The 22,491-nt window shown below is 45.0% G+C and overlaps 5 protein-coding genes across 6 annotated transcripts; 4 read left to right on the top strand and 1 right to left on the bottom strand.

Moving 5' to 3' along the window:
- The first annotated feature begins 3,774 nt into the window (after positions 1-3,774).
- On the top strand, positions 3,775-5,397 carry nuo20.1 (NADH:ubiquinone oxidoreductase 20.1). Its single transcript, XM_953012.3, has 4 exons — positions 3,775-4,032; positions 4,103-4,291; positions 4,383-4,694; positions 4,811-5,397. The coding sequence occupies exons 1-4, from the start codon at positions 4,030-4,032 to the stop codon at positions 4,838-4,840; spliced, it is 534 nt and encodes a 177-aa protein (XP_958105.1). The 5' UTR covers positions 3,775-4,029; the 3' UTR covers positions 4,841-5,397.
- Positions 5,398-6,081: 684 nt separating this feature from the next.
- Positions 6,082-8,146, top strand: NCU09459 (hypothetical protein; the record flags this gene model as incomplete). The annotated part of the gene is made up of 3 exons (XM_953011.1): positions 6,082-6,439; positions 6,497-6,700; positions 6,765-8,146. 3 exons carry the CDS (start codon positions 6,082-6,084, stop codon positions 8,144-8,146), a joined length of 1,944 nt encoding a protein of 647 aa, XP_958104.1.
- A 2,199-nt stretch (positions 8,147-10,345) lies between these two features.
- NCU09458 lies at positions 10,346-13,098 on the top strand. 2 transcript variants are annotated; one of them, XM_011396997.1, is made up of 4 exons: positions 10,346-10,675; positions 10,898-11,312; positions 11,375-11,455; positions 11,514-13,098. In XM_011396997.1, the coding sequence occupies exons 2-4, from the start codon at positions 10,967-10,969 to the stop codon at positions 12,890-12,892; spliced, it is 1,806 nt and encodes a 601-aa protein (XP_011395299.1). In that variant the 5' UTR covers positions 10,346-10,675; positions 10,898-10,966; the 3' UTR covers positions 12,893-13,098. The 2 variants fall into 2 exon arrangements, with proteins under 2 accessions (XP_011395299.1, XP_011395298.1); XM_011396996.1 differs by having other exon boundaries at positions 10,363-11,312.
- Positions 13,099-18,251: 5,153 nt separating this feature from the next.
- On the top strand, positions 18,252-19,922 carry NCU09456 (dimethylaniline monooxygenase; the record flags this gene model as incomplete). The annotated part of the gene is made up of 3 exons (XM_953008.2): positions 18,252-18,418; positions 18,505-19,099; positions 19,171-19,922. 3 exons carry the CDS (start codon positions 18,252-18,254, stop codon positions 19,912-19,914), a joined length of 1,506 nt encoding a protein of 501 aa, XP_958101.1. The 3' UTR covers positions 19,915-19,922.
- A 1,606-nt stretch (positions 19,923-21,528) lies between these two features.
- NCU09455 (hypothetical protein) lies at positions 21,529-22,454 on the bottom strand (the record flags this gene model as incomplete). Its single annotated transcript, XM_953007.1, has 2 exons — positions 21,529-22,319; positions 22,382-22,454. 2 exons carry the CDS (start codon positions 22,452-22,454, stop codon positions 21,529-21,531), a joined length of 864 nt encoding a protein of 287 aa, XP_958100.1.
- Positions 22,455-22,491: the final 37 nt, after the last annotated feature.

The raw sequence follows: 22,491 nt of genomic DNA, 5'->3' as shown, positions 1-22,491 counted from the left end.
AATACTGAATATTATTTAGTAAGGGGTAGATTTATACCGACCTTCTTCTTAATTATCGTTCTTTATCTAATCTTTCTTCCTAAGTACTACTCGGGGTCTTTCTAATTTAATTTTATCTTCTTTCTTTATTATAATTAATCCTAAAATCGTAAAATAAAGGGTTTCTATCCTAATTTTATAAATATAATTATTTAAAGTATCTATAGTCTATTACCGGCAAATTATAAATTAGTTAATAAAGCGGAAATCTAAATATATCCAGAATTAAAGTCTCTATTAAATCGAATAAGAAGCTCCTTTACTAGAAGAATTAACTAACCCTTCACTACTCAATTCCTAGCACTCGAATTAGTATTCTAAGGTTCTTAAAAACAACTTCTATATTATTAAGAAATCCTTTCTAGGAGCTTCGTAAGTTCGTATCAACCAATTTAATTAGGAGTTTAAAACTCAATCTCATCCTTATTACTATTTAAAATAGAGCAAAAACCACACTAATATAAAAAGCACCCTACTATACCTAAATATAGCGGAGAGTAGATCTGAAGTTGAATATAGCCTTCGTCCTTAGGAACTGAGATAGAATAATAAAGTTATAACTTATTAATTACCGTTAAAGACTAATAAGAAGGATAAGACCCTTCTTATTAGCTTTAGATTAACGGGCGACTTTAGAAATTAATTTTTTTTATAAGAGGGTTACTAGGCTTATTATTACGAAAGCGTTCAGTAGTAATTCTATAGTTTAGGAGTGGAACTTTTTAGTCTATTTATAAGGAAAAAGTATTATCTAATTAAAAGTACCTCTCTTTTTGCCTATTCTCAATTCGGAATCTCCTCCTTATATCCTCTTCCTTACTTAATACATTCCTAAGGTCCTAACCGACCAATGCAATAGATCTACTCCCCAATATATAATAAACCAAGGCCCTAATATCTCCACTCATTATATAAAAGTAAGAGTTTTTAAAGCAAGAAAGGAAAAAACAGAAAAAAGAACCAACCACCCCACATCATTATAGGAGTTGAAGAGGGCGGGCGTTAGACTAGTGTTATATAAGGAGTTGTACAATCTGAAGCACAATCAGACTAGAGTTATTATTAAGAGGGTAATTGGCAGATTAAAACTAACCTTTAGAATCCTAACCTCTAGACTAATCTTCCCTATTAAAACCCATACCCTTATCGTCTATACTTACATAGTAGTCCTCAATTTTATACTCGAGTATAGCGATATTAACTTCAATAGTAAAGATAATACCTTCGTATTCTTTAAGGGGGATAAGGAGGAGGTTAAGGAGGAGGTAGTAGTACTGTAGATCCCCGACTTTAATAGGAAGGAGATGCGTAGTAGAAAGAACGGGTTGATATATAAGTATCGTAAGAAGGTTGCGAAGCAAATATAGAGGGATTATTACACGTATTTTAAGAAGGTTAAGGGGGGAGAGTTGAATAGAGGGGAGAGTTAAATAAAGGGGAGAATTAACTTAAAATAGATTATTACAATAATTATTATCAAAGATAGGCAAACAGATTTGAAATCGAACACTTTGCTAAAATCGAGCACTTCGTTAAAATCGAGTTTGGGGGGGGTATTTATACTGGATACATTATACTAAGGTATTAATTCCCGCTAGCTAACCCGCACTAGAAATTATTATTTTATTTATTACTACCCTTATTTTAAAATTTCTATTAATAATAATATAAAATCGCTAGTATTTATAATTAATTTGGACGATTCTAATATTCTTTTTATAGAAAGATTTGAATAAGTTTGAGATTTTCTATATTGTAGTGAAGACTAGGAAAAAAGAAGAGTGTGGGGTCGGCGGGAGCTCCCGCGCGCTAATCTTGCTAATCGAAGTTTAATACGGTTTGATATAATAAATAACTATTAGAAATATAGTGGATTACAACGTATTTACAAAGAGTATAGATTTCGTAGATTTTACCATTATCCCTATTATTATTAATCTCCTTCTAATTCCTCTTCGATTTTATTAAAGTATCGCCTCCTCCTCTCTAGCTTCAAGTGATAGAATTGTTTAGCCTTCCTTTTAAACTCCTCCTACTTTCTTTAAACTTCCTTTGCGATATCCTTAGAGATACGATTGTCCTAATCCTTATTAAAGATCCCTATTGTAGTCGTAAGCTACTTTAAATTCCTGTTAACCGTAATTACTATTGCGACTGCTATTATACCCTTAAGAACGGTCTTGTTATAGTTCACCCGCTTCTTCTTCTTCGGATTAATACTAAAGGAGGCTAATAACCTCTTTTAAATACCTCGTACGTAGTAAGGAACCGGCAAGGGATTTTCATTGTTATTATTATCCCCGCTGTTATTGTCGTCGATTTGCGCAATTACATCCTCCTCGTCACCCTCGCCTTCGCTATAATTCTCGAGAGCGGGGTTAACTAATAATTAGGATAGGGTAACCGCGTTCACACCAATTGCACCTTAGTCACCTTCGAAGATATACTCTATAAGTTCGAGGTAGAGGAATATAGTGTGCCTGAATTGGGAAGTCTTCGGGTGTTCCTATAAGATATTACTCTATTAGTAAATCCCTAGCCAAATGAATATTATCTAAAAAATTAATAGTAATTAGATTATCCCAAACGTTAGGCGGCACAATAATCGCACCCGTATTACTATCGCGACCGAACCCCAATTACGAATAGATAAAGTCCTAGAGCCGCTACTTCGTCTTAAGGGTCCTATATTTGTTACGAACTTGCGTAAGGGTGAAAGTATATCCCTTCGTAGCGAATTAATATATAGCCAATTAATACGTACTTTCCTTAAAACTATTCTACAATACGCTGCTGCTAGCAACGGCTTTAAATAAAATTTAAAAGAAGATTTCTTCTAGAGCCGCTACCTATCGAATTTCTAATATACTAGCCTTACCTTTACCCTTCTTACTAAAGGTAAATAGGGTAGAGGATTGAATAAATAAGGGCCTAATTTAATTAGTACTAGCAATACTCGATTAGGTAAAGGACTACGACTAGGAGGTACTAGAGGAGGAGGCATATATAATTGAGTTTTAAAAAGTTATAGTAGGCGGCTGGGAGACTAGCACTAGCGGTTATAGAAAAGGATAAACGAAATCAAACACTAGATTAATATTTATTAACCGTTTTATACGACTTAGCGACATTAGAAATTGTTAATCTTTTGCCACAACCGATAGATAATCTAGATCTATAGTCACACCAGTATCTGAAGGGGGTTATGGCTATACAAATCAACACATTAACCGGCCTTCTCGACCATAGAGGCATTTGCAGCTGTCTGAACCATTAACTGGTGGATTTATCGCCATACGCTTATAGATTTTATAAAAGTATATAAATCACAATTTTCACCAGCGTTTTCACCAGAATGCCAAGATGCCTAGATACCAAGGCTATAACCCGGTAAAAAGTAGCCTATACGACCTTTTCACCCAGGTATCTTCACCCGGTGAAAATACCCAAAAAAATCTGTACGGATCACACCCTTAGTGATGCTGCCGCCGTGTTTCCATCCACATGGTGCAGGAGCCATCGGGAGGTCTGTGCACAACGCGTTTGAGAGTGGCTCAGTGCCTGGTGACGGGAGTGGGCAGCTGTGATGTCCATGCTGACGACGGACGGGAAGGGGACTGGAGCGACCGAGCGAGGGAGCTCACTGGGCTGGGCGAGACATTGTGAAATTGTTAGTGCAACTCAACTCCAGCCTAAAGCAGCAAAGAGACTTCTGATGGATGCGGGGCGGCCAGCCATTCCTCGGGTCATCTTCTCCTTCTTCTGAGGTTGGCCCATGGATCCAACCTATCCTTGCAACTACCTAAGCCAATCAGCAGCTCCATAAGCTCTGTGCACAGACCATCTTGGACTGAGCAGGCCGAACGAGTTGCGCCTGCAGTGACCGGGAGTGGGTGTCTGGTCTGTCGTCAACGTCAAGATCCCAAATCGTAAACTAAACTGAACCAATTCGAACTCGGCATCACGACTGCATTGCGGCCCTCATAAGCCATGGTAAGTACCCATGCGCCGCTTAACAGCACCCAATTCACAACAACACCGACTAACAACTAAACCTACCCAGATGCTGTCCCGCCGAATTGTACGGGCATCGCCCGCCCGCCTCGTTGCGCTCGCCGCGAACCGATCCCCCATTGTCCAACAGCGCCGTACCTTCTTGCCCGACCAACTTACCGGCCGGGGCGGCCTCATGGAAGAAAAGTACCCCGACTCCGATTATCCTCAACTCACCGATGCTGAGGACCCCGAAATGGTATGACAACAGGCAGTCAGTGGAATAAGGAGGCTGTCAAATGAGACAGAGGAAGCACACGGTACATAGCTGACGGACTGGTTGTGCGCAGAACGGCGGCTACATCAACCCTCCACGCATCAAGCGCCAGTTTCGCGATCCCTACGCCAAGTGGTGGGACCCTCAGGAGCGTCGCAACTTTGGCGAGCCCGTGCACGAAGACCACGATCTCCTGGGCATGTTTTCGCCATACGAGTACACTTGGGTCTCTCCCGGCAAAGGTCTTGCCCAGATTGGCGCCTTCATCGTTGCCTTCCTCGGTCTCTGCTACGGCGTCAAGCTCACGTACCCCGACAAGGTCTCGTATCCTCGCGAGTTCGAGGACGGTTTGTTGCAGGAACTGGGCGGTTCGGGAGCTGTTAGGGTAAGTGGAGCTTCCCCAGGCCGAAAGATGGAGACGGCTTCGAGGTCCTCTCCATAATGTGGATCAGACATGGAACCGGGCCTGACAGTGCTGACTATTGACTTTTGACTTGACAGGCGAGACGGGCGGGTGATCGTGACCCTTGAATGAGTACAGACACAAAGGAACAAGTACAGAACAGAGCATGCGCCGTGTACAGAGAGGTAGCTGCTCCTACTTCCATCCGGGGTGAACGGTACCCGGGGAGGTCATAGAAAGAGTTGAGTCATGGCAAGCAGTCATTAATGATCCCAGAGTGCATCCGGTCCAACTACCTCCAATTTCTGCTGTTTCGTCTTGTGTTGGAGGGTACCCATTCAGCTTAGGATGTTCGAGTTCTGCCTGCCTTGGAGGCCAGAAAACCTGTCACTTTGATGGAATTATAGACTAACCCAGCCCTTCCATTTTCATTGGAAACTGACCATGACGCACCAGTCCATAGGAACAACGTCGAGCAAAGAACTCCACAGAAGCATGTTGCTGCTTCTAATGAGATTTCCTCTGCATTATCATGACTCGTGCAAGTTCATCCGGGGTAACGACTCCACATTTGCTGTCGGGTCGGGTCGGGTCGGGTGCAAGTCGCAAGTGGATCACTGACTCGGGACCGAACCCTCACTCAGTAGGTACTTGTAGGCATCAATGGCAACTCTCGCTCACGATAACCCCTTGCATATCGTGCTCAACCTCTAGTAACCGAAGCAATGGCATCCAATGAACTAATAACCAAGCAAGAAGATTTCACCATCATCATGGCCAACAAGTGTCAAGGACGAATCTGGATCATGGCAAGAACAGACGCTCGAATTACGAGATATCGTCGAGATATCCTTGCCCAAAACGCCCCGTCATGTCCATGGAAATTTCGATGCCGGCCATTTGTACATTTAGGTTTCCATCATCCCGAGACTCAAGATCTAGTCTGACGTTATCTTCACAAACGCGGAAAGAGCAACCGCAAAACTACCCCAAAATGGTTCACATTAGAGGTACCTCTACTAGTCGCTCCCGAGATTGTTATGGGCCTTTCGGCCTGGTGAAATGCGGGTAGGTACTTGAGCGGTCAACAACTTAAGCAGGAGGAGGGGAAGAGGAGAACGAAGAGGAAGTTTCATCATCATCCACTCTGTAGGTCTACACGGCAATCCTCGGCTCCAACTTCGTCGCCAACCATCATCACCTTGTTTTGTTGTGTAGTGTGTTCTTTTGGCTTCTCTGCTTGCTCACTTGTTGCATTATATCTTGCCAGCCCGTGCCCCGAGCAACATCGATACACTGCCTAATCGATTCTACTTTCAATTTTTCCTCGCTACCGCACCACCGCTGGGCTGCGACGGCATACCATACAATGCGTTACGACGACTGGGATGTCATCCTGTTCCCAACAGGCAGGGACGGCAAAATCCCAATCAAGGAGTTCAAAGTCCAGTGTCATGTAGTCCCAGACCAGGAGCTCGCTCACATGCACGGACAGGCTGGCTTGCCCGTCATGACTTGCTTCATCCCGAGTCTTCCAGCCGGCAGTCCGTTTCAGATCTCAATGCACGCCTGGAAAGCCCCCGACATCAGCCTGTTCACAAAAACATACAGCAGACACACCGAATTTGTCAAGTTCGAGGCGCGCATCTTCATTGATGGCCGCTTGGTTGCTTCAACTGCCTTTGATCGAAAGGTCAACGGACCCCATCTGATTGCAGACACCTTTGGTATGTCTCCCAATCCTCTGATACATAAAGTACCATAACGTGCTGACAGGCATCAAGAGTATGCCAAGACTGGCGAACGCGAACGCCTAAAATTTCCCATCTTTCGCCGTGAGCTTCTTTACGAGAGCCACTGGAGTCCTGGCGACGACCTTGGCCGCATCAAAGTTCTTATCAGCGAAGGCTTCCCACGCGACTCCCGAACGGTCCCTTTCGAGCGGGTCAAGAATGTTGTCGCCTTTTCCTTCCAACATGCTCCGCTAGGTAAGACTTTGCCGCGCTTCTCTCACCCATCGCCAACAACTGACATGGCAATCTCCGTGTGTAGAACTGCTTGAGAACAACTCCATTGCTTGGCCCAACCCATCCATGTGGCGCACTCCGACCTACATTGCAAACGTCCCCGTTCCAACATACCAGCCCGACGATGGCATCAACTCCCACGCACACTCGCCCCATCGACCAAAGAAAAGCAGTCAAAGTCCAGGTTTTCCAACGCCTATTACGACTCATGGCGTATTTCAGCCTCACCTGCCTCCCACTAGCTACGGGGGTACACAAACTCTCCAGATGCCATACGCACCCCGAGACGCCAACACTGGGTCTGGCTCGTCGTTTCCGTATTCCGATCCATTCACCGAGCCCCCCTACATGGACTGGATGGGCTCAATGGGCCACAGTTCCTGGCAATCTGGTATGCGACAGGGGATCCAGCAGCAGAGTAGCGATGAAACCATGCCCGACTACGGTGCGGGTCCCAACCGCGACCAGCCCGAGGCTATGCATGTTTCTGGAAATAGCATGGATGACGAGCATCCTACGAGCATGAAGGTGCCAACGAATACCCCGACAACAGTTCCTCCCCCTGCTGAAGACATGACTACGGGAGTCCATTTCCCTTCCATGTCTACCCATATGCCGTCCATCCCGTCTGACATGGCCTCCTGCTTTACCAATACTCTCTTGAATCAGCCGATGCCGCTTCCACTTCAGCCTCATCAGATGCCCCTACCGTCTTCGGATGTCAAGTCACGTAAGGAGAACCGCTTCCTCACGATCTCTGGTTCCAACCTTTCATCAACTTACTCAACCCCCACTGCAGACCATAGCGACATTCGCAATTTCTCACAGCCGGTTTTCTCCCAGTGTCCCATCGCATCCAACTTGTCCCAGATGGTCTCCTCCATGGATGGCGCCGGAAGCTCGAGCGACTCCCCAAGTTTACAGAGCATGTTCTCGGTCGCAGGCAGCCATCAGGATAGTCCGAAACAGGCCGAGTGTGTGTCCAATTCCAACCTGTATGGTGGTCATGCTTCAGGTCCCAACCCTGCCGGCTTTCCTCCTAGCCTTCCTTCCAATCTTGGTTCCAACTTTTCATCCAACCTGACTTCAAATTCGACGTCCAACCACTCCACGAATTCCAATTCTAACCCTCCTCCTGGTCCGATCCCCTTTGGGGTTCGGTCCGAGAGCTCGCTCAACGCTGGCCTTGGAAGCGCGCAGGGTCATGGAAATGGTCATGGATATGGTCATGGAAGTGATACTGCTGTAGGAAATGGAAACGGATATGTCAAGCGGACTCGAAACTTTACGCCGGCTTCTACCAAAGCTATTGATGAAGAGGACGAGCCACGCCGAGCGAGCCCTCAAATGAGAGTTAGGGACTATGCTAAGGAATATGGGTTGGAGCAAAACATGCTTGAGCTTTGAGACTTGAGAAGAGTCTGCAAAAATGTGGTCCATGAGAAGTAGTAGCCTTAGTTTGATCACTGCGGTGATTGTTGGAGTTATCATACTGGTCGTTGAGAAGTTTGTTAGTTTTCTCTTCTTTATTTTCTTATCTTCTCTTTCACATATCAAACTCATCACTAGCATTATCAAGCCGGGTTACGATTGGAGTCACGGTTGTGTTGTTTCTCAGAATGCTTGGAGAGTGCGCATGCTTCCTTTGTTCGAATGGCGGGTGTAAGTTATACAAGTATTCTGGTCCTCTCGATGCCCAGCATTATATGGTGAGATTGATGGGCAAAATGGCCAAGAAAATACAAATATTGCAATGGTTGTTTCTTTGCTGCCAGTCAGTTTCTGCTTGTGAGCAAGGCGTTTGACACAATGTCGCACGGCCTCTGCCTCTGCATTTGCTAGTCCTTGTGCCATGTGATGTGGGCGTAGGGCTTTGCAGTACGTATCTGTCAGAGTGTCAGCCAACTTTACATCAGGCGTTGTTCTTGGGTGCTTGAGTATTGGATGGACGATAAAGCCACCCAACTTGAAGTTAGGTCAGCTTGAAGGTCCAGAGAAACGAGAAGGAGAGTGGTTGGATTAAAGCTTGCCAAGAAAGATGGGAACGAAACACTACCTAGTCTAGCGAGTCTAGGTAAAGGCTTAGCGGGTGGAGATAATGGAGCTTACAACGGAACCCCCCTGTTATCTCCGCGACAGTTTGTTAGGTAGTGTACTGTAGTTGCACTGGCACTGTTAGGTTATATAGGGCAAGACAGGCCTTGTACACTGATCCGCGTGACACTAACATTAACCTCCATATCATTGTGGTGGCCAGCGTGATGGATCGCGACGGAATTAGGTAGAGCAGGGAGGATTCAGAGCCATGTCCATCCAATGCCTCTCGGGAAATGATTCTCACAACCTCAAGCCAGTTTACAGGCAATCATCGATTGGCTTCGGGATTCGCGAAAGATACCTAATTGTACCTACGTTCGGTGTTAGCGGCCACTGCGGCTATGATCCCGGGCCCCCGCCCTGGCTAGTTGAGTTTGGCTGAGCTTGGCCCCCAACAGGAAGGGACTGGAGAGTTCGGTGCTAGGTTCATAAAGCTAAAGCGTTGGACTTTTGGACTGTGGAGGTCCACTGGTTCACAGCCAGCCAGCCATTTCAGTCTCACTCGGTTCGGTGTTAGCGACGATGCGGAGCGGAACGGGCTATGAGAAGAAGGGGAGGAAGGGAAGGTACGTACCTGGTACCTGGTCTGGTATCTTTTCGTCAGCCATTCTCTCATGGAATGGACAGGAATCATGTCATGTCTTGCTTGTCTCGTCTTGTCGTGTCTCTTGTCTACTGAACATGGAAATGATGGATGATGTACCCATTTCATTTATATTTTAACCAACAATATGCTCTATTGAGTTCGATGCACCCGCCTACCTAGGTAGCTTGGTCTCAATAATTTGGTTGTTATACGCGACGCGACCACCCCGATCTGGAATGATCGTGGAAGGGTACACTGGATGTGAACTAGACAGGCACTTGGACACCGATGAGGTTCGGAAATGAGGTTAGTCGCAAGTGGTACTAGGTAGGTAGGTAGGTAACCCTGTTGAACACTGACCCACGGTGTCGGGAGAAAATCGAGTCTAGAATCGCGGTACATGGATGCGGACGATCGGCCGCTGTCATTCAGCAAAATGTGTTGGATTTTGGCAGTGCGTATTTCGAAGGGCGCAATTCGTCGACCAGAAACGGCGGGGCTACTAGAACAAACCAGAAAACCTCTTACTGATAATTTTGGAGCTTACTTATTTTTGACTGAATATGTATGATTCAACATGATGCGATGAGTCGACGGGAAGGCGCGCCAAATCCCAATCCGGGCCGGGTCGGGGTGTCTGGCCGACCCGACTGATGGTTGGGTGGGTGGGTGGGACAGGACAGCCATTCAGGCTCGCCAGGGTAAGCAGAACAATGCGAGCGGCCCAGTGGCAGTTCTCGCAATTTTCGGGTACGGTAGAATTGCTAGAGCGATGGGTTAATTGTTTGGTGGCGCGGCAAGATGAATTATACGTTCCCTTACGATACGTGACTGTTTGAAATGATCCAATGGCTGCACCCGTGGCGGCCTAGCAAACACAACTAATGTAGAGGTACTAGATGCAGGTAACAACGCCAAACAGAACACAATCGTGGGAAATACTACTAAATGCACACAGTCCAAGCGCACCGCAAACGACCAAAACGCCGGTAACAAGCAATCGTGCATGTTTTGTACCCCAAGTCACCATACGCCGCGTGGCATGATACGACGGAACCGTCCCTACTTGCATTGTCGCTAGTCGAGTTGGGCTGGATACCTCTACCTACCTTGTTCGGAGTGCTACGTTCCCGCGATTTCCTTCTCAGGCTTCCATGCCATGACTCGACGAGGCGCTCCCTAATTCTATTCTGACAGGTTGACAGCAGGGTACTTCAATTGACACCTCGCTCACATTCCCGCTTGGCTGGCTGGTAAGATATCTCCGAAGTACAGCACATTGACGGGTCTCAGCCCGGGAATTACCCAATAGTAACGAAGGGGGGCTTGGTGGCTTGATGGGTTTGACGTGTATATCACCACCATCCTTTGTCCTGGGACTCACTTGCTTTCCTGTCCTTTGGCTCTCTCTATTTGGATCACCTTTTCCCTCGTCTTGTATAAGCTTCATCGGTTCACTAACCCTCCCGGTCCAGACGAACTCCGCTTACCCTTCTTGTCTTTGTGGAAGGAAACCACGACAGAAGACACCTTAACCCGCCAACATGGCCAGGTCAAAAAAGGACGGTGCCAAAAGCGGCAACCTAGCAGTCCCTCCAGCCCTCGGCGACACCGAATCAAGAGCGCCAACAATAGCAGAAAGTGAAGATGCGCGTGGCTACAACAACACCAACAATAACGATGTTCTCTCCGACACAGACGGCGGACGGACAATCGACTCGACGGATCCAGAAAAGCAACACCCACCTACGTTAAGCCAGCAAAGGTCTAATGCTACGCACAAGAGTCACGCTAGCACGATACGGGAGGATGGAGTTGAGTACCCGACCGGCCTGAAGCTGGGATTGATCACGATAGCGTTGTGTTTGAGTGTTTTCTTGATGGCCCTCGGTGAGTTTTTCCACTTTGTTCTGATGCTCCGAAGTAACGCGCGAGAGACTGACAGGAAGCAGATAACTCCATTATTGCGACAGCTATTCCCAAAATTACCGATCAGTTTCACAGTTTGCCGGATGTGGGTTGGTATGGAAGTGGTAAGTCCTCTTTTCTCTCATTCCCTGATAGTGACAGTTACTAACAGACTATGCCTAGCCTACCTCCTCACCACCGCGGCGCTCCAACTTCTGTTCGGGCGCTTCTACACCTTCTTTTCCCTCAAATGGGTCTTTTTGATCGCCATCTTCATCTTCGAGCTCGGCTCCCTGATTTGCGGCGTCGCCAACACCTCCAAGACCCTCATTATCGGGCGCGCCATCGCCGGCATTGGTTCAGCCGGCATCTTCTCGGGCGCGCTGATCATTCTCGCCTACGCCGTGCCCCTCGAAAAGCGACCCGTATACACCGGCTTCATCGGCTCCATGTACGGCATCGCGTCCGTCTCCGGCCCGCTTCTCGGCGGCGCCTTCACAGACCAAGTCACCTGGCGCTGGTGTTTCTACATCAACCTCCCCATCGGCGGCATCACCATGGCCGTCATCGGCTTCTTCTTCCCCGACCCGAACCGCGAGAGACCCCAAGAGGAGACGTGGGCCAAGACCATAATGAAATTCGACCCCTTTGGCACTGCGGTATTCATGCCTGCCATCATCTGCCTGCTGCTCGCGCTGCAATGGGGCGGCACCACCTACAAATGGAACAACTGGCGCATCATTTTCCTCTTTGTGCTCTTTGCCGTCCTGATCACCGCCTTCATCGCCATCCAATTCAAGATGCAAGACGAGGGCACCGTCCCTCCCCGCATCATCAAGCAGCGCTCCGTCTGGGCATCCGCCCTCTTCACCTTTTGCCTGGGCGCCGCCTTTATGGGCTCCGTTTATTATCTGCCCATCTGGTTCCAGGCCGTCAAGGGCGCGACAGCCGTCAAATCAGGCATCATGAACCTCCCCATGCTTCTCGCGACGGTAATCCTGTCCGTCGTCGCCGGCGCGCTCGTCTCCTATCTAGGCTACTACGCCCCCTTCATGATTCTCTGTTCGGTCGTGTCCAGCATTGGCTACGGTCTGCTGACCACCTTTGAACCCGACACCAGCTCTGGCAAATGGATCGGGTACCAGATCCTCGTCGGCGCTGGGCTGGGGATGGGGCTCCAGCAGAGTCTCATGGCGGTGCAAACCGTGCTGGAGATGAAGGATGTCTCGGTCGGTACGGCGCTGATGGTGTTTGTGCAGACGCTGGGCGGCGCGCTGTTTGTGAGTATTGCGCAAAACGTGTTTACGAATAAGCTGGTGCAGTATGTGGGCGAGCTGGCGCCGGGGTTCGGGGATCCGGAGAAGATCTTGCTGTTGGGCGCGACGAGCGTGCAGAAGACGGTGGATAAGAGTGTGTTGCCGGGGGTGACGCGGGCGTATAATAATTCGCTGACGGATGTGTTTATGGTGTTTGTGGCGATGGCGGTGGCGAGCGTGTTTGGGGCGCTGTTGGTGGAGTGGAAGAGTGTGAAGGGGAAGAATGTGGAGGTTGGGTTGGCGTGATCTTGTCATGATACTAGTAGTGTCTGGTGTGTGAAAAGAGGTTGGAAGGATTGGGTGCAGTATTTAGGTAGGATTGGAGGATGTAATCTTCTCTTTGGGTGTCTTCTACTGGCTGGTACTGAGGAATAATTGCGTAGACAGGTTCATCGGTTTTAGATGTCTCCCAACTCTTGTGTCAAATAAAAATGTATATGATCACTTCCCAATTCTCTCGAGCAAGGAGAAGAAAAGTGGGAGGGAAAATTGCGAATCGAAAAAGGGAAGAGACAATTTATTCTAGTGCTAATTTACTTGCCATATCGGTACATAAAGGTATATTCTTGGTATACTGGACGAGATCTCTTCCAATTGTTTCTAACCTGACAACGACAGGATTGGTGAAAGACATTCAGGAGATCCAGAACGGTCTAGTGGGTAGGGCAGGTTTTATCTTGAAGAAGGGGAACATGCATACTGACAGCATGAAACATCGCGGAAGACATTACGGACATCACTTACACAGGCTGTTGGTAGCCTGTAAGCAACTCAATGAACGACTGGTGCTTTCTTGATAAATCTGAATGATACCTTCCTAAAGCAAGCATCACCACCCAGGCCAAGTATGTTGCTTGGATTGGCGATATCTCCAACCTGGCGATGATGTATCGGCCGTTAGGATGGCGTAATATAACACAATCAGCGCCAACCCGAGCTGAGCCGTTCCCACACTCAATCGCCTGTGCAGTCTTGGCAAGAGGTGTGTGTGCGTGCACACACACACACCGCACTTCTGTATTGTACAACTTCGTCAAAATTCATCATTTCACAATAATTTCTATATTAATTTGAAGCTATTTCAACGTACAAAGTAATTACAACACTAGTAATTAATTAAATCTATTGTAATAATACTTCCTAAAACAATCTTTAATTTAAAACCTACTAGTATAAAGCGATCCTATATTTAAAGCGGCGCGCTAGTAATTTACTTTAATAAAGATTAAGATTAGGAAGATCCTAATTTAATAATTCTATAACGCGCTTTATTCCGCCCTAGAAAAAAGAATTATAAAACCGAATAGTTTATTAAAATTATCCTTAAGATTGCTCTACTTAAGAAGAAGGCTGCTCCTATTAAAACCGCCGTTAAAAAGACTGCTATTAAGAAGGGGAAGGCTACTATACTAGAATTAGTTCTAATTTTAGTCCTAGAACCGCCGTTGTCCCTCCTTAAGTCTACGATACCTATTGAGATTTCTGGTAGTAAAGAGGATTCTAGCGACGACAATAAGGTTGAATAATAGTTCCCCGTCCGCCTTATTCCTAAGAAGTAGGCTTTTAATACTTTATTTTATTTATTAGGTAACGATAATAATAAAGTAGCCTCCTTAATTAAATTAATTGCTTCGGCGCTACCGGTTTAGTCTTACATTGCCTGTAAGCCGGTTACTATAGTACCGCTGCTATTGTGTTTTAAATACTTTAATTCGATATAAGTTTAATTTAATATAGTTGGTTTATATATTACTATTAGCCGTACTAAATTACCTACTGTTGAAGAATATAATTTATTTAGAGAAATTAAAATCAAGTAAAATAATAGTAAGTTCTATAAGTAGCGGTTTAGGACGATATTGCTTAGTAAAATCCTATATATATAGTAAAGTTATATAGAAAATATTATTAGTAATAATATAATTGTAGGGATAAAGTAGTTAGTTTCTTTATATAACGTTATATATATCGCTACTATTTATAATAACCGTTGCGCCTAGGTTATTATATATAATAAAACTATTCCTAGGAAGGATTTTTATAACGAATATAATAATATTAAATATAAGATTGTTATAAAGTTGTATTTCTATTATATTGGTTAGTACTACTATTTTACTATATTATTTAAATTTCGGTTAATTAACCCGCCCGCTAGTAAAATCCCTATTACCCTATCTTCTTATAGTAGTATACCTTCTATTCCTACCCCCTTTTATAGTTTAATTAATCTTTTTGTTATTCTAACCCTATAAGCAGTTAATATATTGTTATTACAAAGGTTATAGATTTTAGCCGGTATTAAGAAGTTTAAGTGCGTTATAATAAATACTATATTAGTAGAAGTTAAGAAGAATTTAGAGGAAGATTAGTAGTAAAAGGAGTATATAGGGGTAAAACTATACGGTATTATATATTAGGAGTTAGTATAGGTATAAGCGTACAATTTTAATTATAAGTATAAGAATTATAATAAAGCTATTGAATATTAGATATACTACATTATAAATAGGAGTATAATTTATTATAACTTCAATATTAAAGATATGAGTAAGTAGGTACGCGCTATATCGCTAGGGAAGGTTACGGTAGTTAATCCGCTATTTGAATTAGTACGAGATATGTTAGGTAATAAGGTAGTAGCCGCTTTTAGTATTAGCGATAGTAATAGTAAATATAGGGGAGGAGGTGATAGTTTACTAGTTAATATTAATATTATTAATAATATTAATAATAGTAATAGTAGTATTAATATAAAGATTATAAATAGTTTATTGTAAGTTACGTTAAGGAGGGACGATTTTAGAGGTTTATATTAATTATACCTTCCTCCCCTATATTTATTATACCCGCTACTATATTAGTACATCCCTTCTTACTTTTAATATTTTTAAATTTAATTATTTTATACCGCTAGCGGTTTTATTATTAATTCGGTAATTGCTAGCGGCTATAACTATAATATAGCGGGCGCTTTCCCCCTATTAGGTAAAGTAGTAACTATTAATTCGTATACGTTATTAGAGTATTTTATTATTGTATTCTATAGGTATCCGACCAATTGCGAGACTTTTACTACTAGGTATATTAATACTAACCCTCCTCCTATCTCTATAGTAATTATAGTATTTATTTAGTTACCGGTATTACTATTAATTGTACTATTATTAGTAGTAGGTAAAGAAGATAAGGGTGAGGAGATTAAAAATTCCTTAATAGAGGTAGAAGAATTATTTATACTATATCCGTCCGTACCTTCAATTTTCAGTCTTCGTTCGTTATTACTACCCTCCGCCCCGCTTAATCGGCCGGCTAAAGAGATTATTACTGAATTCTTTAAAGCGTTTTATAAGTATTATTATATTGAATTATTAATTAAAGTAGTATTAGTATATAGAGTTCTAATTATTTTAAGGAATGAATTTTAGAATAAGGAGGCGCCGCCTGATATATTCGTACTTAGAGAGTAGCTAGTAGAGTAATTTACGAGGTTAGAGTTTAGTTACGATTTCTATATGGTATTTAGGGACGGTATTAAAGACTTCCTTAAAATTAAGTATGTAGTACTAGTAATATAGTTAAACTATAGTAAATATACCCTCTAACCCCTATTACTATAATTTAATTAATTAGTATATATTTTAGACTTGTAATTTAATATTATACTCAAATATAGCGTTACTAGAATTCTCGCTTCTATAGCGGGTAGTACTATTGCTAGCGGTCCTAGCGAGCGATAATAATATTATAAGTTAATTTATAGCGAAAGAGGGGGATTTCTAGTATTTTGGTATTATTATATAGATAAATATAATTTCTGGTACTTTTGGTACTTCTGGCACTTCTGGTATTTCTAATATTTCTAGTATTTTTAATATATAATTCAATTTAATATATATAAATCTATCTTTCCCTTTTATATTCTCTACCGCCGCCTAAATATAGTATCCGTCTCTCTATATTCGACTAACTTATTAATATATAGTTCGCTATATTCTTTATTAATATTATTAAATCGATTTATTATTAGTTTTGCGTTTTTAAAATAGCTATAGATCTATTATATTCTATACCCTACATTCTACGCTAATTGTTTAAAAAATATAGTAAAGTCGTTGTTTAATATTTTGTTACCGTCTTTGTTATAATATACCTTTTTAAATTACTATTTGAAGTTACTAAAGTATACTTCGATGGGGTTAAATTCGGAAAAGTACGGTGGTAAATACTATAATAGAACCCCCTTTTAATTGTACGTATATTGGAGTTCGGTACGGGGGTATTAGCTAGTATTATTTATTATTAAAATACTATTGTAATTAGGAAATAGATTTATTTTAGGGAGTAGGTATTTTACTATCTAATTTTAGACTCCGGCTAAGTCCGTTGTACTTTTAAATATTAGTATATTAAGTAGCTTATTTACTATAATAATTAGGAGGAGGTAATACTATATATTGTGTACGAACTTGTTTAATATTGTCGTAATAACGTTGCGGGGTATTTAATTAATATAATAAGTACTATCCTTTCGGTTTATACTAAATTCGTTATAGAATATAAATATTTCTATAGTAAATAAAGAGATTTTTAATATTTATTCGGCTATTAGTATAGGGGATTATTGTAATGCCTTTATATAGAGTCGCTTCTTCTTCTACTTCTCCTATCGAAGGTGCCGCTGTACAGTCTCGATCGAAATATATATATTATATTTATTGGTTAGAAAAGTATAGATTTTATTGAGGTATAAATTGGGTTTTAATATAAAGAGGTTTATAACTTCCTTTACAATGTTAGTTACAATTAATAAAGTATAGAGAGTAATATAGTATATATTGTACTTTAAGCGCCTATATAGGAAGTTTTCTAATATTTTAGGAAGCTTACGACGGTAAAAATACTTTGCTAATATCCAATAGAGTGCGTTTATATTTCTACGTACTCCTTATATTTATATTAATAGTTTTAGTAACGTTATTAGGATGCTCGTTATTTACTAGTATTATTATTATTAATGCCTTCTAGTAGGTATTAGGGTAGTATACTATATTAATAACGGTTTAAAAGATAATATAAATATTAAAATAGATAATTGTACGATGTAGAGTATTAAAATATTGATTTTTTGTACTAGTTTTGGCTAGATTTCGATATTAAACGATTGAGTTGAGTCGTGTAAAGCGATGTCAAATGGCTAGATTTGTCAAATGCGGTGTGTGTGTATATGTACGCACATACACCTCTTGCCAAGACTGCACAGGCGATTGAGTGTGGGAACGGTATCAACCGACGCTATCGGACCCCGGGTGAGGATTACTGCCGGCCGCCGCTAAACAACAGGGCTAATCCCGGCTTACGGAGGCTACTAACTCGGCTAAGATCCGATAGCAAAATTTCACTCAATTCGGTGATTTATTACCCCGAAATCTAGGCTAATATATCCTGTGCTGTATCTGCATGCAGCGTGTTGGGATAAATCCGACGACAGTGAGAAATAGCCGTAGACGGGTACGAGTGCCGACCACTTTGTCTTATCTCGTCTGTCCCAATGTCCCGGTCCATTTTTTCGTCTCAGTCTCACATACACACAACAGTCAACATCATGTCCAGGACAACACAACAACAGCAACAGACAAAAAGGCCCATCAAGAGGGTAGCCGTCATCGGCGCGGGCCCAGCCGGCGCCATCACCATTGATGCCCTCGCCCAGGAAAGGACATTCGATCTCATCCGCGTGTTTGAGAGACGAGAAGGACCAGGAGGATGCTGGTGAGTCTTGCTCACACCCGTCCCTCCTTCCACACCTCCTCCAAGTACTATCCATCTCACTAAGCCCACTATCATCCAAAAAAAAGGATCGGCGACAACAACAACAACAACAACAACCGCCCTCAACCGCTTACCGACTTCACCTCCCTCTCCAACCGCACCGCCGACCCACCACTTCCCATCCCGCAGGGCGCCCTCCCCGCATTCACGCCCAAACTAGACCAACAGCGCTTTACCGAATCCTCCGTCTATCCTTACCTAGAAACCAACGTCGATGCCCTCCCTATGGAGTTTAGCCAGGAACCCTTTCCCTCGCAAAAGAGCGAGTTGTCCATTGCCTTGCACGGTCCCGACACGCCGTTCCGCCACTGGAAGAGCGTGCGGGGGTACATTGCAGGGCTAGTGAACCGTAACGGGTATCAGGACTTGGTATCGTATTCCACGACGGTCGAGAAAGTGGAAAAGGTCGGCGACGAGTGGAAGGTGACGCTGCGCAAGGAAGGCGAACAACAAGAAGATTATTGGTGGGCGGAGTGGTTCGATGCCGTGGTGGTGGCTAGTGGTCATTACTGGGTGCCGTGGATTCCTGCGGTGGAAGGTCTCGAGGCGTTTGAGAGGCAGAGGCCGGGAAGTGTACTTCATAGTAAACAGTTCCGGGGGAGGGATCTTTACTTGGATAAGGTTCGTTGTACACATCCCCTTCGATATCTCGCTTTGATCGGTAAAACTGACTGACACCACGACACGCGCAGAAAGTAGTAATAGTAGGCGCCTCCGTCTCCGCCGCCGACATCGCCTACGACCTCGCCCACTCGCGCACCGCCCAGGTTCCCGTGCACGCCATTACTGTAGGACACACATTCAACGGATACTTTGGCGACGAGGCATTCAAGCATCCGCGCATCGAGAACCACCCGTCTATTTCTAGGGTATGTCCCAAGACCCGCACCGTTTATCTCGTGGACGGCACATGCATCCCCAACGTGGACCACATCATTTTCGGCACGGGGTACACCTGGACTCTCCCCTTCTTGTCGCAGGTGCTACCCGTGCGCAACAACCGCGTCCCGGACCTCTACCAACATGTCGTCTGGCAAAAGGATCCGTCCCTCTTATTTGTCGGCGCCGTCGGCGCTGGGCTGACTTTCAAGGTGTTTGAGTGGCAAGCGGTGTATGCGGCGAGGATACTGGCTGGTCGCGCGCAGATGGTGCCGACGCTAAAGGAGATGCAGGAGTGGGAGGAGGAGAGGATCAAGGAGAAGGGCGATGGGCCCAAGTTCAGTTTGATATATCCCGAGTTTGAGGAGTACTTTGAGACGTTGAGGAGATTGGCAGGGGAGGGCGAGACGGCGAGGGGCCTGGGGAGGAAGTTGCCTAGGTTTAGACCGGAGTGGTTTAGAGCGTTTATGGAGGGGCATGATTTGCGGAAGAGGATGTGGAAGAGGGTGAGTAAGCAGGCGAGGGAGGAGGACAAGTTCTCGAGGGCCAAGTTGTGAGGGGCGGGGATGTGGGCTTGGGATTACAATGCTGATGTGTACATTTGGATATGGTGTGTGAAATGGGAAGTGAAATTTGGTAGGTACTTGTTATGATATTGTGCTGATATGTGGGCGAAAGGTGGGGGCGGAGTGCCAACGCAGGGAGGGAGATTGCCTACCCAGGTAGGTGATCACGCGTGCTCATCGTATGGGGGTGAGGGTGGAATGGAAATCTGGGGTGTCAGTAGATGGGACTGTGGCTTGAAGCTTGAAGGCATTTGCAAGTGCTTTTCACTTGATTTGGTTGCTTCAGTTCCATGATGGTTTCTTCATGCTTACAGCGGGGTTGCTTTTCGGCGTACGTTGGGAATATGTGTTAAGATGAAGGCGTTGAACAGCTGGTGACGCTGTGACTGTCGTCAACTTCGTCGACCGCCTTGGGATGTTTTTTTTTCTCTTTTTTTTCCTTTTATTTTTTATTTCTTCACGGCTCGGGGTTAATGCCAACTAGTCCTGTTTCTATTAGGGTATGTAAACAAAGTAACTCCTTGAATGAAGGGACGAACGGGGCATCGTACCCTTCTGTGCTCGGCAAGAACTTTCGACAAAGGGAACTACAATTGGGAATGGGAACTAGTGTCGGTCTCATATGCGCAACAAATGAAAATAATTTCCGTCCCAGGATTTCATTCCGATGGTTCACTGAACCGTGGTTGGTGGTTTGGTGGTTGCCGGGTAATAAGGAAGATGGATGTTCAGGTGCGGGCAAGTGCGGGGCGGAGGGCTCAGAGAGGGGAACAAGAGCCAGAAGGATGGCCGGACACTCGACAATGATCCAACCTGCGTGGAGCAAATACATCCAAAACTTTGACTTCAAAGTACAATAGATGTCAGGAGATTCATTGAAGATACTTTGGAGTTTCTTTGACCGTGATGGCCGAATTGATGAGCAAGTGTCCTGACACAGTGCGGAAATGGAAGGGAGAGATCAATGGCGGATCTCGACTGGAACGGCCATAGTACTACCTACCAACCAACGATGTCGTGACGGAAACTCCCATGAAATCTCACAGCTCACATCTTGTCTTGTGGTATGACTTCTCGCGATTTGTTACAAGGCTATCAACCCGCGACGAATCTTCACAGGAACGACGACAGGTCAAACCAAACCCAGGCCTTGACTAGGCTGGTAATTCCAGCTCCAAGATTGATCGGGAAACTTTTGTTGCGGTTTTCCAAGTCACTGCCTGAAATCTACATTGCGTGCGGGCCAGCATCACCAAGTTTGACAAGACCCCAAGTACAGCAACGGCGCTGACATGTGTCAATACCAGCCATGTGTCAATACCAGGCATGCAGCAGGTATTGTAGTATGCAGGAATACCTGGGGCATAGAAGATACATGTAGGCCGGGGGTTCCCCACCAAAGCCATCATGACAAACATTGCACTGCACTGCATTGATACACGCCGACAGTTGCATGCTTGCGGGGGTCTGGACCTAATCCCGTGAGAAATTTTGAAAAGTGTTTCCTTCACTCGACGCCTCCCATGAGTGGACTTGCGGCAATACCCGAATGACGGAACGAAAACTGACCTTAGACCGACGGAACCCACCCCTTTACCGCACCACTCACTTTTCCGCCTTGTCCTGCACCAACTCAGGCAACACCCTTTCCCACTTCCGACTCTCCCGCTCCTCTGCCCCCTCCCACTTGCTCCCACCTGGCAACTCCAATACTAAAGGCTCTTCACATCCCTCCTGCACCCCTTTTCCGTACCTGGGCGCTCTCAAATCATCAATATTGATCCTCTTCCCGGTGACGGGATGCGGATAATGAAACGGCACCACCCTCGTATCCGGCCACAACATCTTTCTCTCGAGAATCTCGTCCGGACCCGTGGGATCCTCCGGAAACGTCTTCGTCGGCCACGGCACATAATTCGGCCTGGTTTTGCTCCACCCGGCTTCGAAATCCGCATGCCAAAACGGAAAGTACCTATACCTCCAAAGCTTCCACACCCCGTCTTCCTTCACATACTCATTCTCGTACAGACCACCTTCCCACCACTGTCTGTGGCCCAGCGGCAGGTCTTTCTCGATAGAGTGATGAGTGCCGGCCTGCATCAGGGCACGCATGCGGCACCAGGCGTGGTCGCCTGAGGGGGAGACGTCGACGATGTCTTGCATCATTATGTGGTCGAGCAGAAAGCCGTGGATGGGACCGTTGCGGCCGGCGACGAAGGTCTCGGCGAAGCGTTTCTTGTAGAGACGCTCGACGCCGGCTTTGCCGAGGTAGCGCGAGCCAAGGAACTCGACGAAGGTGTCGGGGCGGTTGGAGAAGAGGTCGACTACTTCGTTGTAGAGGCATTTGTCGAGGTAGTAGCCGTATTTGTGGTGGGTTTTGCGGATTTCGGCTTCGTCTGGATGTTTGTTTATTAGGAAGTGGAAATGCGATGCGGGTAAATGATAGTTGGGTGCTTACCGGAGACGCGCGAAATTTCTTTTTGCAAGGTGAGTACCTGCTTTTTGAGTTCTGCGAGTTCGTGCTCCATCATGTTGGGCTACTGGGTGTTGGAGTCGGGTGTTGCTATG

This window comes from Neurospora crassa, linkage group VII, assembly GCF_000182925.2.
Source record: "Neurospora crassa OR74A linkage group VII, whole genome shotgun sequence".
Taxonomy (NCBI): Eukaryota; Fungi; Ascomycota; class Sordariomycetes; order Sordariales; family Sordariaceae; genus Neurospora; species Neurospora crassa.
This window is presented reverse-complemented; position numbering and strand designations above follow the sequence as displayed.